The 15,932-nt window shown below is 41.9% G+C and overlaps 1 protein-coding gene across 1 annotated transcript in view; it reads right to left on the bottom strand.

The window, feature by feature from the left end:
- The window catches only part of Smg6 (SMG6 nonsense mediated mRNA decay factor), a 255,941-nt gene that overhangs the window by 188,700 nt on the left and 51,309 nt on the right, over window positions 1–15,932 (bottom strand). Inside the window, exon 6 of the mRNA XM_013016534.1 lies at window positions 5,231–5,376. Within this exon, the coding sequence (XP_012871988.1) occupies window positions 5,231–5,376 (146 nt within the window). The remainder of the gene's footprint in view (window positions 1–5,230; window positions 5,377–15,932) is intronic.

Here is a 15,932-nt window from a genome sequence, read left to right on the forward strand (position 1 = left end):
AGAAAGAAAGAAAGAAAGAAAGGAAGGAAGGAAGGAAGGAAGGAAGGAAGGAAGGAAGAAAGAAAGGAAGGCAGAAAGGCAGAAAGGCAGACAGAAGCCTTCTCTGCCCTGCCTTCAAAGTCTAACCCATTCTGACCTTTAACACTATTTCTCATAAAAGTTGCTGGTCACACTGGCCCTCCCCCTATTAATTTGCCTGAAGAAACCTGAAACTACAAGTTAGCACTGCTTACCTAGAGCAATCTATGCAGGGATCCTTGTGGATAAAGAGTCCAAGGACTCTATAGACATAGGAATAAGAGCGACAATTACACAGCTAAATTCAAGCCTAACTCCTTATGAAAGGTGGATTTCCTGTACAACTGTTTTGAAAAGCAGAGAATTAGGCACTTCATACATTTTGCTTCAGTAAGAGAGTCAGATATGAATCAATACAGGGAGCAAACTGCTTTTGGTAAAGTTTCCAAAGTTGTATGCCACAAGACAAATTCTGGTTCTGAAGTGAAGTTCTCAACTAGTGTCAACATGTATACATAACAATGAGTTAAAGCTCTGGAAGTCCCATATCGATAGCTGTAGTTTTCTATCTCTCTGAAGACACACAGATGGCATTCTTATAATTCAGCACTACTCACACCATAAAACAGGCAGAAGCCAGGCACGGTGGCACACCAGTAATCCTCACACTCAGGAGGTAGAAAGATAGCCAGTTCAAGGTCAGCCCAGGCTACATAGCAAGACATTGTCTTACAAAACACAAAAATAAAATAAGCAAAATCAAGCACAAATGATCATGAAAGAAAATCCAGTCTAGTTCTACTTTAATTCTGGTTCCCAAGTGTTCTCTCAAAGCAAGCAACATCAATAACACACGAAAAAGTGTCTCTTGGGTGCCCTCTTGCTGCTATCAGGGCTTTTCAGCAAAGCTGAAATGGAAACATATTCTATGAACCTGGTAGAAGAGGAAAAAGAGGAGGCCAGGGCAAGAAAAGGGAAGTTATTCCAGCAGTGGCCAATGAGTAACATCCAATGATTTATAGGAAATATAATCCAATAATAGAGTAAAATAAAACAGTGTGTGCCTGAAATGGTTTTGATTCCAAATATTATAAAACACGTTTTTAAAAGAAGATTAAGAGGGGAGAAAGAAAGGAAGAGGAGAAAGGTGGGGGTGAGGTAGGCTGGTCAGGCTGGAATAAATTGGGCACAGATGGGATGCAAAGGGGTTTCAGTGATGCCCTACCATAAATGTTGCTTCAATTATTCATCTTCAAGAACCTAGATTTGTTTCCTTAAATTACAGAATTTTTTTTAATTAAAATTCTTGGAGTGCTTGTGGTTTAGATCAACAGTTCACCCTTACCTCAAATCAGCCAATCAGATGGCTATTGCAGTATTAAATACTGAGGCATGTGGAGAAGGCCTTTTCTCCCTTCAAGCTCAGAATGCCACTGAAAGATTACCAATTGTGACATCACTCTGGAACCACCTATCTCACCACCAGTTTGGATATAGGCCAGGTAAGGAACATAGCTTTCTCGGAGCTGTGACCTTCCTCATCCATGCATTCAGCAATACTATATGCCTAATAAATACCAAAGCTCCCTAACATCCCTTGTCCAATCCCTCAAATTTATTTGTCTCCAACCACCTCAGTGTAGAGTATTAAGACTCTAGACTCTCTATAGTCCCACTAAAATAAGATCTTGCATGGGGCCCACATGATAGGAGGAAATAAAAATCTTCCCACAAACAGCCCCAACCCCATGAGTTTTAAGGTAATTGCTAAAATCTGAATGTCTGGTTGGCTAAATGGTATGTCAGAAAGCTCACATATATTCCCCCTGTGGGTGGGAAGAGAGCTGAATCTGGGTGGAAGAGAGGTCAATCTAACCTCCCAACTTCCACCTTCACTGGCAGAGTTAGCTCAAGGGAAAAGCCTTACTTAGGGAAAGATATCATTCTTTCCCCATCATCTCAGCTTCCCTCCATTTTAATTTTGAAGCATCCAAAGCTTTTAAACAGCTCTACATCCACAAAGAAAACAGATCTGAAAAATAATCACCCTGAAGTGTTAATGACAGTATGATTTCTATCCCTGGGCTACTGATATTGTGAAAAGGAGGTGGCTATTACAAAGGCAGCTTTGGAGCACAAAAATGAAAGATTCATGATAGTATAAGAGGCATAAGCAAAGGACATGCTTTTTAAGTAAGGGCTTTTCTGTTGCTCTCCAAATAATACTTCTGACCCCGCATCTTGGGGAAGACTCAAGCACAGATTGAAAGGATCTGGACTGCTTTGTGGGCCACAAGATCACTTGTGCTTCAGGCTGGAATGCTCTCCTCCACAGAGTCCAGGAACTGACATACACAAACACCCACCCAGAAGGACACATCCAAGAAGGAATGGAAAGAAAAATGATGGCCCAGATGTTCTATAACTTGCAGTGACTGCCAAATCACCACAGACCCCAAGCACCTGGGAGGGCCAGGCAGCATCAGACCTTGCACTTCCTGGTTTTAGACAGCCAGGGACCTGTGGCTGGGTGGCGACTCTGACAGCATGCAGACTGGTGCAGAGAGAAACCTTTAGAAGGGCACCAGCTGACAGCACTTGGGGGCTGAACACGCAGGGCTGATTTATCACTTCCTTACTCATAAAAATGTGATTCAAACTGCTGCTGATTAGTGAAGGATTTAAATCTTTACCCTCTCCCCAACCCTCTTCCCTCTCCACCCCCGGCACAGATGCTGCTACTCAGCCACAACACCCCCTTCTTGCCACTGTCCATGCAAGCACAGCACAGGGGCCCAGAGAAGATGACTCATGTGCTGGGAAATGGAAAAGTGCATCTTCCCACCAACCAGCCCTGCTGAGTGCTCTGCTCACCCCTCTCCCAATGGCAGCCCACACAGTGGGGTCTGGACAGCCGCCTCAGCTGCACACCGGGTACTTGGCAGCATGTCCACAGAGCTCTGTGTCCTAGCTGAGTGTTATATCCTGTGGCCTGGGCTGTTTTTCCCCAAACTACCCTTGAGCCTGTGACCAATCACCCCAGCTCAGGCTCCTCTTGTGTCGTAGAGGTGAGAGCTGGATCATGGCCAGTAATGAGGAGGAGTCACTAGGATAGATTTTTATATGTCATTCCTGGCTGGAGGGTATTTGTTAAGACCAACCATGGAAAATACCTACAATAACTGGCTTCAAATGGAACCACCTACTTCCTTCTTTCTTTGTACTTACCTTACTTCCATTCTTATATTCTTTTTTTAACCTGTACTTAACAGCTATAAGAAAATTCACTGGTGGCCTATGAAAAGTCCAAGGTGCTGGAGGCATGGCTCAGCACCAAGAGGACCTGAGTTCAAATTCCAGCACCAACAAACGAAAAAACACAAAATTTTTACTTAAAAAAAAAAGCATCTGGGAAGTTGGCTCAGTGGTAGAGTGCTTGCCTTGCATGCCTGAGGCCCTGGATTCGATTCCTCAGTACCACATAAGCAAAAAGAAAAAGCCAGAAGTGGCGCTGTGGCTCAAGTGGTAGAGCACTAGCCTTGAGCTGAAGAGCTGAGGGACAGCGCCCAGGCCCAGAGTTCAGGCCCCACAACTGGACGCAAAAAAAAAAAAAAAAAGCAGCCTAGAAATGACCAAGGTATTTCTTTGGACAAAAGCTGTCAAAAACAGATCCTTCACAGGCAAGAGCTACAGGTCCTTTACCTTCACATCTACAAAAACCATAGGTCTTTTGATGTTAATAATGTATTCTAGTTTTATCATAGGCCTCTAATTCAATGGTGGTTAATAGAAGGGAGGAAAATGAGTAGGAGGGAAGCTCTGGAGACCCACTTCCAGAGTTCAGTGAGGTTCCTTCTTGGTAGCAGACTCTTCTCTTTGGACTTTACAGCCTCACCAAGAAACAAACATTGTTTCCTCCTTCTTGAAAACCAGCTCTGCCCCACTGGACCCCATTCCTCCTCACTGTCTCATAATAGCCTCAAGAATAATTAGCCAAGTTCAAAAATGCTCCCAAAGCCTCTGCATCTTGATAGCAGGCTGCTATGATTCAGATGTGATTGAAAGCCCAAGTAGCTAAGGACCTACCTATACAAATCCTTTGAAGAACCCTGTTTCCAGGGAAAATGTAGTACATCCACTAATAGGGGGAAAATTCCTCACCACCAAAAGTTGAGCATTACCCCCCAATTATAAACAGAAAGATAAATAAACTTTAGAGTCAGAGAAAGCTCCAAGAAAAGGTACAATAATAGAGTCAGTAGCATGCTGCCCAGAAATACCTTATCTGAGCTTAGTGTGGAGGTTCACACTTAAAATTCTAGCTACTTGGGAGGCTGAGATTTGGAGATCACAATTTGAGGCAGCCTGCATAGACTAGATTCCATCTAGACTGCATCTCCAAAACAAACAGCAAAATGCAGGGAGGTGTAGCTCAAGTGGTAGAATACCAGCCAAACAAACAAGCTAAGTAAATGCAAGGTCCATAGGACCATCAGAAGAAAAGAAAACACAAAAACCAACCGTCTGCCAATATGCCCTCCTTCTCTTCTCCTCCTACTCCCTATTCCATCTCTGTCTCTGACTCTATGTCTGTCTGTCTCTCTCTCTCTCTCTCTCTTAAACACATCACACACACACACACACACACACACACACACACACACTGTTCAAGAAAGGAGTTCAGAATACATGCCAGTACACTAGCCAAATTTTGGGCCTGGTGGATTTTTTGCTTCCAGATTTGAGTCACCAAAGCTCATCAATTCTCTGTTCTTATTCTTTGGCAGACTCCCACAAGGGATATCCCATAGGGAGCTAGACTTTTCCATAATGAACAAACAGGGTACATGAGTCCAGAAACAGCCATTCCCAGTCCTTGCCAAGTGTATGGTCTCTGCAGTGAAACATTTCAGCAATGCCTCTCCCTTGAGAGAGGCTCTGGGTCTGTAGCTTCCAAGAAGACTTGATGCTGCCTTTAGCATAGCCAGATGTGCAACTTCATCTCCTGGTTTGCAAATTAAGCTCTATAACCATGATCCCCTCCTTCCATCCTACCCAAGCACTTGATAGTCTTACAGATTTCAGAGACTAGACTTTGAGTCAATGGTAGGGAGGGCAGTGTGTGTGTTTGTTGCACAGAAAAAGTGATATGGTAGACAGGACAGAAGCTAGACTAATCTCTTTCTAGGTGAAATAACTAGAGGTTCCTTACCTTTCAGCTGTGAGTTGTGTACAGCAAACATGTTGATGGTCATAAGCTGTAGCATGCGGGTACTTCCAATAGGAGATGGGCTATGCTGCAGCAATACCTGGAACTCCTTGAGAACCTTCTCGGCCACTGCAGGGAATGTCTCCATCCTGCAGATACAGGGAGCCTATTAGTGAGCAACAGTCCCAGAAGTAGTGACTATCCACATACACACCCCCTAAATGCAAACAATTAATGCCTAGGATGCTTCTTTCTTACTTCCGGGTATCATGCCACTTTGCACAAATTTAATAAAAAGGAATAAAGGATTCAGGGTTCAGCTATGAAAACAATTCGTGGGATAATCACTATGAATTATTATTATGCATTGGCATCCTATTTCCTAACCCCAGCAATATTGAGTTCAAGATAACATAGAAGTTTCTCATTAAAACAGTTTTTCTAAATAGTAAAGAAATTCCCTTTAAGCTTGAACACTTCCTTAGTTCTCAAACTCTCTGATATTAAAACTATATTCTAGAGCTGGGCATCAGTGGCCCACACCTATAATCCTAGCTACTCAGGAGGCTGAGATTTGAGGATCATGGTTCAGAGCCAGCCCAGGCAGGAAAGTCCATGAGACTATTATCTCCAATTAACCACCAGAAAACCAGAAATGGCGCTGTGGCTCAAATGGTAGAGCTGAAGAGCTGAGGGACAGCACCCCTGGAGTTCAAGCCCCAAGACCACCACCAACAACAAAATATATATATATATGTGTGTGTATATATATATATATATATATATATATTCAGCCGGGCGCTGGTGGCTCATGCCTGTAATCCTAGCTACTCAGGAGGCTGAGATCTGAGGATCGCGGTTCAAAGCCAGCCCGGGCAGAAAAGACCGAGAGACTACCATCTCCAATAAACCACCAGAAAACCGGAAGTGGCACTGTAGCTCAAGTGGTAGAGTGCTCGCCTTGAGCTGAAGAGCTGAGGGATAGTGTCCAGGCCCAGAGTTCAAGCCCCACGACTGACAAAAACAAAACAAAAAAAAAAAACAAACTATATTCTAAGCTTGGCTTAGAATGTGTTGTTATATGCCTGTAATACCAGATATGCAAGAGGCACAGTAAGAAGGATCATAATCCAAGGCCAATCCTAGGCAAACACAATACTTTATCCAGAAATAACTAAAGCAAGAAAGGGCTAGGGTTGGGAATCAAATCAAGATATAATAGCAAATGTATGTATAGTCTAGGATTCTTCTCATTCCTCTTTCTTTTGATAAGAAATGGACACTGAAATGAACAATTAGGAGATTGTTCATATGGCTTATTGAGGTGCAGTTAGGATAAGACAACTAGTTATATTGCCCCTTTTTCCCTCTGAAAAATTAAAGCATGACATTTTCTTTGGGAAAATAGGTATTTTATTTGTTTATTGCTGGTCCTGGGCTTCTTGAACTCTAAGTCTGGGTGCTGAGCTCCTTTTGCTCAAGACTAGTACTCTACCACTTGAGCCACAGTGCCACTTCCAGTTTTTTCTGTGACTATTTGGAGGTAAGGGTCTCATGGAGTTTCTTGCCCAGGCCGGCCTCGAACTGTGATCCTAAGATCTCAGCCTCTTAAATAGCTAGGACTACAGGCATGAGCCACTGTGCCTGGCTGGTATTATATTTTTATAGCCATTAAAATTTCTGAGTGTAGATTAAAAAAAGAGAGAAAGACTGAGGGCATGGCTCGAGTATCTACCTAACAAGCATGAAGCCCTGAGTTCAAATCCCAGGACTGACAAAAAAAAGAAACAGGAAAGAAAAAGAAAACTATATTCTATAAAAGGAATGTCATGAAACTATTGAGATTATTTACTTCAAGAACCCAGTTATAAGAGCTTGTGTGATAGTACATACTCGCAATCTCAGTACCTGCGAGTTTGAAGTAGGAGGATCCCAAGTTAGAGACCAGCCTAAATTACTAGTAAGACCTTGTACTAGGAAAGGAAAGGAAAGGGAAAGAGTGGGAAGGAAAAGAGGAAATTAGGGAAGGTAATGGAAGGGGAGGGGAAACAAGACAGTTCTGTTGTGGTCTTCTTAGATGTTTTCAAACTAACTGCTCCACCTAAAGATCCCAAATTTCCCCTTCACAATTCTCAAGACCTAGGGCCTCAATCATTTGTTTCAGCCTTTCCTGCACTGTTGTTCTTTTCCCTCTTACAAGCCTCTACTCATCAGGGTCTGTATGTTTTCAGGCCAGTGGAAATATAATGCCCTGGCCAACTGCCACTCCCAATACAGGAAGAGCCTGTAATGGAGGGAGGCAGAAATCCAGCCAGTGACCTAGGGCTCCTAAGGAGAGGTCATTCAAACCACTGCTTGCCAAATGTGGCCACTGGATCCTAAACAGTGGTGCATGCCTGAAGCTCCTTTGGCAACAAGAACAAACCACAGTTGAAGTCCTCCGAAATAAAAAGCAAACTAAAAACTGGTGAGCAAGAGAGAAACCAGGCACACGGGCCTTAGAGCCATGCTAACAATTCGTGGTCAGCAAAGTATCTTTTATCCACCCTCACCTCCCCCTCCCCCCAATCAAAGAAAACTGCCTGTGGTACACTGAGGGGTAGGGTGGGGAACAGCTCTAGGCTGGATTAATAAATAGCTTCTGGAAAGCCACAGAGAAGGGTTTCTTCTCAAAAGACACAAAACAATCTCAAGTTGTAGAAAAAGGTGCTGCTAGTTTTTCACCCCTAATTTGGCCTTTTCTGGATGAACAGTAACCACTACAGATTAGAAAACCCTAAAACTGAATCGAATTTTGGTGATCTTCGTTCTTTGCCCTTGGATGGCAACTTCTATTACTGACCCCTCTGGTGCCCAGAAGTCATGCCACAGCTATGGGTCAATTACAGTTTACATTCCAGTTCCCTTCTCTGCTGAGCTGTCCTCATTTTCATTGGCACAAAACCTGCCATGCATTTGCTTTTTTCCCCCACATGCCATTTCAAGTGCCTCCCCAAAACAAAACAAGACAAACTTTTTCCCCTCTAAAAAGTTTCAGAGATGCCAAAACTCTTGGTAAATTTGGAATGGCAGAGAGTGATACGTTTGGGGCTGGACTGGATCCATTTTTCCCCCATGGGCTATAACAAAGGTTTCATTTTAAATCCTGACACTGTGCAGCACTCTCTCGGGTTGGAGGTGGGAAAGGGGGGCTAGCACGTCTCATTATGAGAAGAGCAGAGTTCACTCTGCTTGAAATTCAGCCACACTGGGCAAGTTTCAGAGCCATGTGTCTCCGTGTTGAAAGGTAGGAAAGAGCCAGCACAGAACGACAGGACAGAAGTATCACGTGAGACAGTCTTGCTTCGAAGCCGAGTCTGAGGAAGCCTCTTCCCTCGGGTAGGAATTGAAACGAGTCCATTAACACTCCTTGGGTCCGACTATAGTCTCATATGAAACCAGAACAAATAGCCATAATGTTATTTTTTTAAGCTTCCTAAAGTCTTCCCTTTGCCTCTGACCAGCACAAAACGATGAAAATCAATACCAAAAAAAAACCCAAAACACAAATAGGAAAGATGTAAGTAGGAGATGTATCTACTAAGAAAAAAATCAGATGCTGGGCACCGGTGGCTCACGCCTGTAATCCTAGCTACTCAGGAGGCTGAGATCTGAGAAACATGGTTCAAAGCCAGCCCAGGCAGGAAAGTCCGTGAGATTCTAATCTCCAATAAAAACCACTAGAAAACCGGAAGCGGTGCTGTGGCTCAAGTGGTAGAGTGCTTGCCTTGAGCTGAAGAGGTGAGAGACAGTGTTCAAGCCCCGTGGCCGACCAAAAAAAAAAAAGAAAGAAAGAAGAGAAAAGAAAAAATCAGCTTTGTTAAGCAATAGCAGAGGAAACACAAATAAGTCTCCTCAGAGCCTAATAATGAGGCTTCTGGTTCTCAGTTTTGGAACAAAAATCCTCTCACTTTTACCTCAAATTACCTCACCTTTGTCTTTCTTTGTCTTTCTTTCTTTGTCTTTAGAAATAATCTTTGCTCATATTACAGAGAGAAAATTATACTAAAAGCAATTTAATAATGGTAGGTTTAAAAAAAACAAGATAAAAGACACGAGTATAAGTATATAAATGCAGTTAAAAGATCTCAAAAGAGGGGCTGGGAAGGTGGCTCAGTGGTAGAGCGCTTGCCTTGCAACCTGAGGCCCTGGGTTCTATTCCTCAGCACCATATAAGCAAAAAGAAAAAAGCCGGAAGTGGTGCTGTGGCTCAAGTGGTAGAGTGCTAGCCTTGAGCTGAAGAGCTGAGGGACAGCGCCCAGGCCCAGAGTTCAGGCCCCATAACTGGACCCCCCCCAAAAAAAAAAAGATCTCAAAGAGCCGGATGCCAGTGACTCACGCCTGTAATCCTAGCTACTCAGGAGGCTGAGATCTGAGAATTGTGGTTCAAAGCCAGCCCAGGCAGGAAAGTCCATGAGACTCCAATAAACCACCAGAAAACCGGAAGTGGCTCTGTAGCTCAAGCAGTAGAGTGCTCTCCTTGAGCTGAACAGCACCCAGGCCCAGAGTTCAAAGCCCCAGGACCAACCAAAAAAAAAAAAAAAGATCTTGAATAAGGGTTGGAAAGATGGCTTAGTGGTAGAGTGCTTACCTAGGATGCAGGAAGCCTTGGGTTCAATTCTTCAGTACCATATACACATAAAAAGCCAGAGGTGGTGCATTAGCCTTGAGCAAAAGCAGCTCAGGGACAGGGCCCAAGCCCAGAGTTCAAGTCCCACAACAACAACAACAAATCTCGAAGAATAAATAACAATATCCCATGTTATCTCTTTGGAGGACCCAGGGTTTGGCAGAGTTGAAATTTTAGCCTTAATCATTATGTTATGTTTCATAATGATTCTCTTAATGTTGTTTATGTAAATTATAAAATTTAAGCCAAGATGATTAAGAAATTGCAGGTACAACAGCAATAGAGGAGGAATTAAAAGATCAGAGTAAATAGTAAAAAACTGGAAGCAACCTACAAAGCAACAACAGGAGATGACTAAGATGGCACATCTGCACATCAAGTACTATTTTTTAAAGGCTGTATTACATTTTGTAATCATGTGGGGGGAACAAATATGCCTTAAGAGTAGTTTTAAAGCAACTTAATATGATCACTTTTTGTATATACTATCTACATACAATTACAAAAATATGCTAAAAAGAACTTATTTTATTAAGTATGTTCGCTTAAAAAGTAAGTGTAGCCAAGCATAATAATAATCCCAGAAGACTGAGGCAGGAGACTCACAAATTTGAAGCCAGTTTGAGGTACACATCTTAAGACCTTGTCTACAAAAAGGAAACAACAAAAAAAAGCAGGTCTCTTTGTATGTATATGTGTGTACACGTGCGTGTGTGTATCCCAAAAAACAGACATCAAATATCTCTGAGTGCTAGGAAATAGAGTTTTTTTTTTATTTTTTTAAGTTTTTTTTTTTTTGGTCAGTTGTGGGGCTTGAACTCTGGGCCTGGGCGCTGTCCCTCAGCTCTTCAGTTCAAGGTGAGAGCTCTACACTTGAGCGACAGCGCCACCTCCGGTTTCCTAGTGGTTTAGTGGAGATAATAGTCTCCTGTCTGGGCTGGCTTTGAACCTCGATCGTCAAATCTCAGCCTCCTGAGTAGCTAGGATTGCAGGCGTGAGTCACCAGCACCCTGCTTTTTTAAGTTTTCTAAATATTTTAGAGTAAGCACCGTGTAAGAAAAAGGTTTTCTTCACAATGAATACATACTTCAGTATTTTAAGACATTTGTTAATTAACAAAGACACAAACACTATATTTTTAAAAATTTTTAGTCCACAATTAAAATCCAAAATAAATATACCAGTCTTTAAATTCCAAAGCCCTTGAAGCTATGCAAATAGCATGAGCACGCCAGCAGGTGAAAACTGAAGTAGCAACTTTAAAATAAAAGGAAGCAAAATGACCTCATCTGTCACAAATCCAGGCTGCCAACTTCCCAACCTCTCAGTGGAGGCCAAGTGCATGGATGATCTGCCTCTGATCAAGAAAGCATCTATCAGGAGCCACCCAGCACCCGATTTCTCTTCCTGGTCTAAGAAGAGGATTCCAACACTATTCTTTAAAACTTCAAAAGACAGGCTCATTTTCAGGCTATGCATTTCACTGCCTTAAGTGCCTGTGAAGTATCTCTAGAAACACCTTGTCTCATTTGAATGGCAGTTTTAAGAAACAAATCTTTCAAACATCACTGGGACCCAGACTCCAGAGTGACTCAGATAGTGACTAACAGGGAAGGACCCAACCCCTCAGATGCTAAGGAACACAGCTGGACTAAAAATTGAGCAAGATAGTACTAACTAGATGGAATGGTAACTTCTTTATACTACTACTACTTAATTTTAAAAAGATAGTAGTAACTAAAAGGCAAAGAAAAAAAAGAAGAAAAGGAAAAGGAAAAAAAAGATTGTAGACACTGATAAGGAAATTGAAGCCCACAACAATTTTGACTTGTTTGCTTTCGAGGACTGATTGTTTAGTGCCAGTACTGGGGCTTGAATTCAGGGCCTGGACACTGTCCCTAAGCTTTTATGCTCAAGGCTAGCACTCTACCTCTTAAACCACAGCTCCACTTCTGGCTTTTTGGTGGTTAATTAATTAAAGATAAGCCACCAGCACCCACAACCTGTGGGTGCTAGTGGCTCACACCTGTAATCTTAACTACTCAGGATGCTGAAATCTGAGGATATTGGTTAGAAGCCAGCCAGAGTAGGAAAGTCTGCAAGACTTATCTCCAATTAACTACCAGGAAAACAAGTGGTGCTGTGGCTCAAAGTAATAAGAGCACAACTTGAGCAAAAGAGCTTAGTTAGGGACCTGACATCCTAGACCCCAAGTTCGAGCCCTGAAACTGAGGAGGGGAGGGGGAGTCTCATAAGACTTTCTAGCCTATGGTCCTCAGATCTCAACCTCCTGAGTAGCTAGGATTACAAGAGTTGGCCACCAGCCCCCTGCAGATTAACTTTTTGTTGTTTTAACTCTTTTTGGTATTTAATCTCATTAAAGCTATAACCCTCTTGTTAACTGAGGCTGGCAGGAAGCAGACTTATCTTGTACACCGTAGGCATTCAAGTGCATATGGATGCAACGTGGATGCCAGTACAGAAAACACTGAGATCAGTGGAGTGGTCAGTTTTTCTAAAAAGGCAGACATGATACTGATGTGACTTCAGCTGCTCAACATTACAATCTCCTCAGTCTTAATTCATTTTCAATGCCTCCTACACTTCATATCTTCTTGAAAAATTAAGCAACAGGCCATGATGTTATATCTGGGGCTCACTGCATTTCTAGTTTTACGGACTCCCACATTAGTTTTTCCCCCCTTTTTTTAACAACAGGAATGTTACTAGCTGCTCTATCTTGCTGAATAAATTTGGAACTAATTTCCTTTTTCTTTCAGGACAGTGTAAGAGGAATATACAACCAGGTGCTGAAATATACATTTTCTCACTTGAGAACTAACATAAATCATCCTTTGTAAAGGTAAAACTGAGTTGTCTTTTTATTTTGGGGAGGGCAAGGGAAGCGTTACTAGGGTTTGAACTCAGGGCATTTACCTGGTTTGGTAGGCACTCTAATCACTTGAACCATACCCTAGCCCTGACTCTTTTGTGACAATGGAATATATGGAAGAATGAAAGAGAACCTGAAAAATAATCTGAATCACAATAAAAAAAATTTCAGACAAATAAAACCTATTCCTTTTTAAAGCTTTCCAGTGAAGGAAATTCTCAAACATTTTCACTGTGAAATGTTCTCAAACCTAACCCACACCTCTCCAACTGGACCATACGCCTATTTAGATTACTGGGACCCCAGTAAAGAGTATCAAGTTAATGACTCTTATTTAAATGAAATAGGGCACTTTACTGATGTCTCTAAATAATATATTAATGTCTCTAAATTATATATATATACATATATATATATATGGAATACCATAGACTTTCCTGCCAGGCTGATTTTGAACAGTGATATATCTTGGGCCCACTGCCTTTATATATGTGTTTATGTATATGTATATATATATATATATATATATAATATTTATATACACAATATATAAAATGTGTATATAAGCATTTATATACACATTTTATATATTGTGTATATAAATGTTATATTTTACATATACATATATATATGTATGTATGTATGTATATATGTGACAGTACTGCAGATTGAACTTGGGGCTTTGCACCTCCTAGGCAAGCAAGCACTCTAACCACTTGAGCGATGTTTCCAGCCCTCTAAATAAATTTTTTTTCTGTGCCAGAACTGAGCTTGAACTCAGGCTGCATGTTCTCTCTTGGCTTTTTTTGCTCAAGACTGAAGCTGTACCACTTGAGCCACACCATCACTTTTTTTTTCTGTCAGTCATAGGGCCTGAACTCTGGGCCTGGGCACTGTCCCTGAGCTCTTCAGCTGAAGGCTAGCAGTCTACCACTTGAGCCACAGTGCCACTCCGGCTTTTTCTGCTTATGTTGTGCTGAGGAATCGAACCCAGGGCTTCATGCATGCAAGGCAAGCACTCTACCATGGAGCCACCTTCCCAGCCCCTTTGTTTCTGTTTGTTTTTGGTCTGATGTGGGGCTTGAACTCTGAGCCTGGGTACTGTCCCTGAGCTCTTCAGCTCAAGGCAAGTGCTTTACCACTTGAGTCACAGCAACACTTCTGGTGTTTTCTGCTTATGTGGTGCTAAGGAATTGAACCCAGGGTCTCATGCATGCAAGGCAAGCACTCTACACCTGAGCCACCTTCCCAGCCCCAAACCGTCACTTCTGACTTTTTTCTGGTTACTTGGAGATGAAAGTATCACAAATTTATCTGCCTAGACTGGCTCCAGACCTAGATCCTCACATCTTGGCCTCCTAAGTAACTAGGATTATAGGTATGAGTAGCACTTTGTATTTTTTGTTGCTGTTGTTTTTAAATAATTTTTTTTCTTCCCAGATATATTTTCCCAGCTTTTTAATAATTATTGTGGTTTCTTCACAAACTTCCTCCAAAATATGTGTTTAAATATGAGAATTTTTATCTGGGTGTTGGTGGCTCACTCCTGTAATCCTAGCTACTCAGGAAGCTGAGATCGTAAGATCTCAATCTAAACCATCCCCTGATACACTTTGTTGCCAATTAACCACCAAAAACTGAAAGTGGAGATGTGGCTCAAGTGGTAGAGTGCTAGCTTTGAGCAAAAAAACTCAGTGACAGTGCCAAGACTCTGAGCTCAAGCCTCAGAAGTGGCATTTAAAAAAAAAAAAAAGAAGAAGAGGAGCTGGGAAGGTGGCTCAGTGGTAGAGCGCTTGACTTGCATGCCTGAGGCCCTGGGTTCAATTCCTCAGCACCACATAAGCAAAAGGAAAAAAGTCGGAAGTGGCACTGTGGCTCAAGTGGTAGAGCGCTAGCCTTGAGCTGAAGAGCTGAGGGACCGCGCCCAGGCCCAGAGTTCAGGCCCATGACTGGACCCAAAAAATTAAAAAAAAAAAAAAAAAGGAGAAAGAAAAAATTTTAAGGGGAAAATAAAGGTATAATTAACACTGAGATTAATAAAATACCTTGAAGTATGATTTGTAAATTTTTTGATCCCAAAACTCTTTTAACAGAGCAAGAAATAGCTAAATGATATTTCTCAATGATGGGCAAATTTGCACCCCCTCCTCCCCAAATGAACATTTGGCCTGTCAGGAAATGTTTTTAATCTTCAAACTTGAAGCATGTGAAGTGTCCTACTGGCACATAGTTAAAAGGAGCAGGATGCTGCTAAACATTCTCCAATGCACAGGGCAGCCCCCTACAACTAGGAATTATCCAGCTCAAAATGGAAAATCTAAACAACAAAAATAGGAGAGAAACATGCAGAGAAAAGGCAGTGATAGTAAGGGAAAGGAAGATGAAAAGAATGGAAAAAAGAGAATGAGATAAGGGGTAAAAGAACCTTTTTAAGTTTTGGGTTTTTTTTTTTTTTTAAGTATATCACAGGGCAGGGAATGTGGCTTAATGATAAGAGTGCTTGCCTAGCATACATGAAGGCCTCGCTTTGATTCCTCTATACCACATAAACAGAAAAAGCCAGAAATGGTGCTGTGGCCCAAGTGGTAGAGTGCTATCCTTGAGCAAAAAAAGCTCACAGACAATGCCCAGGCTGAGTTCAAGCCCCAGAACTGGCAAAATAAACAAACAAACAAAGTATATCACAATAGTTTCCCTACTATGATGTATTATTTTATAAAACAGCACCAAGCACAGCTTTACATTACTCACCAGTGAGGTGGTTCAAGTCTACTGTAATCTACTGACATACCAGATCCTTTATCTCCAATCTTTAACAATGCATCCATTGCTTATAATGATTTACTCATTCATACAACAACTATTAACTAAGTGCCTACAATATATGTCATGTACTCAGCATTCAACAATGTTATGGGAAAAAAAAAACTAGCAGAAGGATCACAGTTTGAGGCTAGCCTGGGCTAAATAGCAAGTTCCAGGCTAAACACAAAACAAAACACAACTCCTGCCACAGTAGAGCTTACACAGGTGGCAGCTACTAATGCATATGGCTTATTTTTCCTGAATGATTAACTTCACACTTATTTCTCCTGCTGGAGATTCATCTCTTGGCATTTGTCCAATTCCCCAAGTCATTTCAA

Source organism: Dipodomys ordii, unplaced genomic scaffold, assembly GCF_000151885.1.
Source record: "Dipodomys ordii isolate 6190 unplaced genomic scaffold, Dord_2.0 Scaffold31, whole genome shotgun sequence".
Classification (NCBI taxonomy): Eukaryota; Metazoa; Chordata; class Mammalia; order Rodentia; family Heteromyidae; genus Dipodomys; species Dipodomys ordii.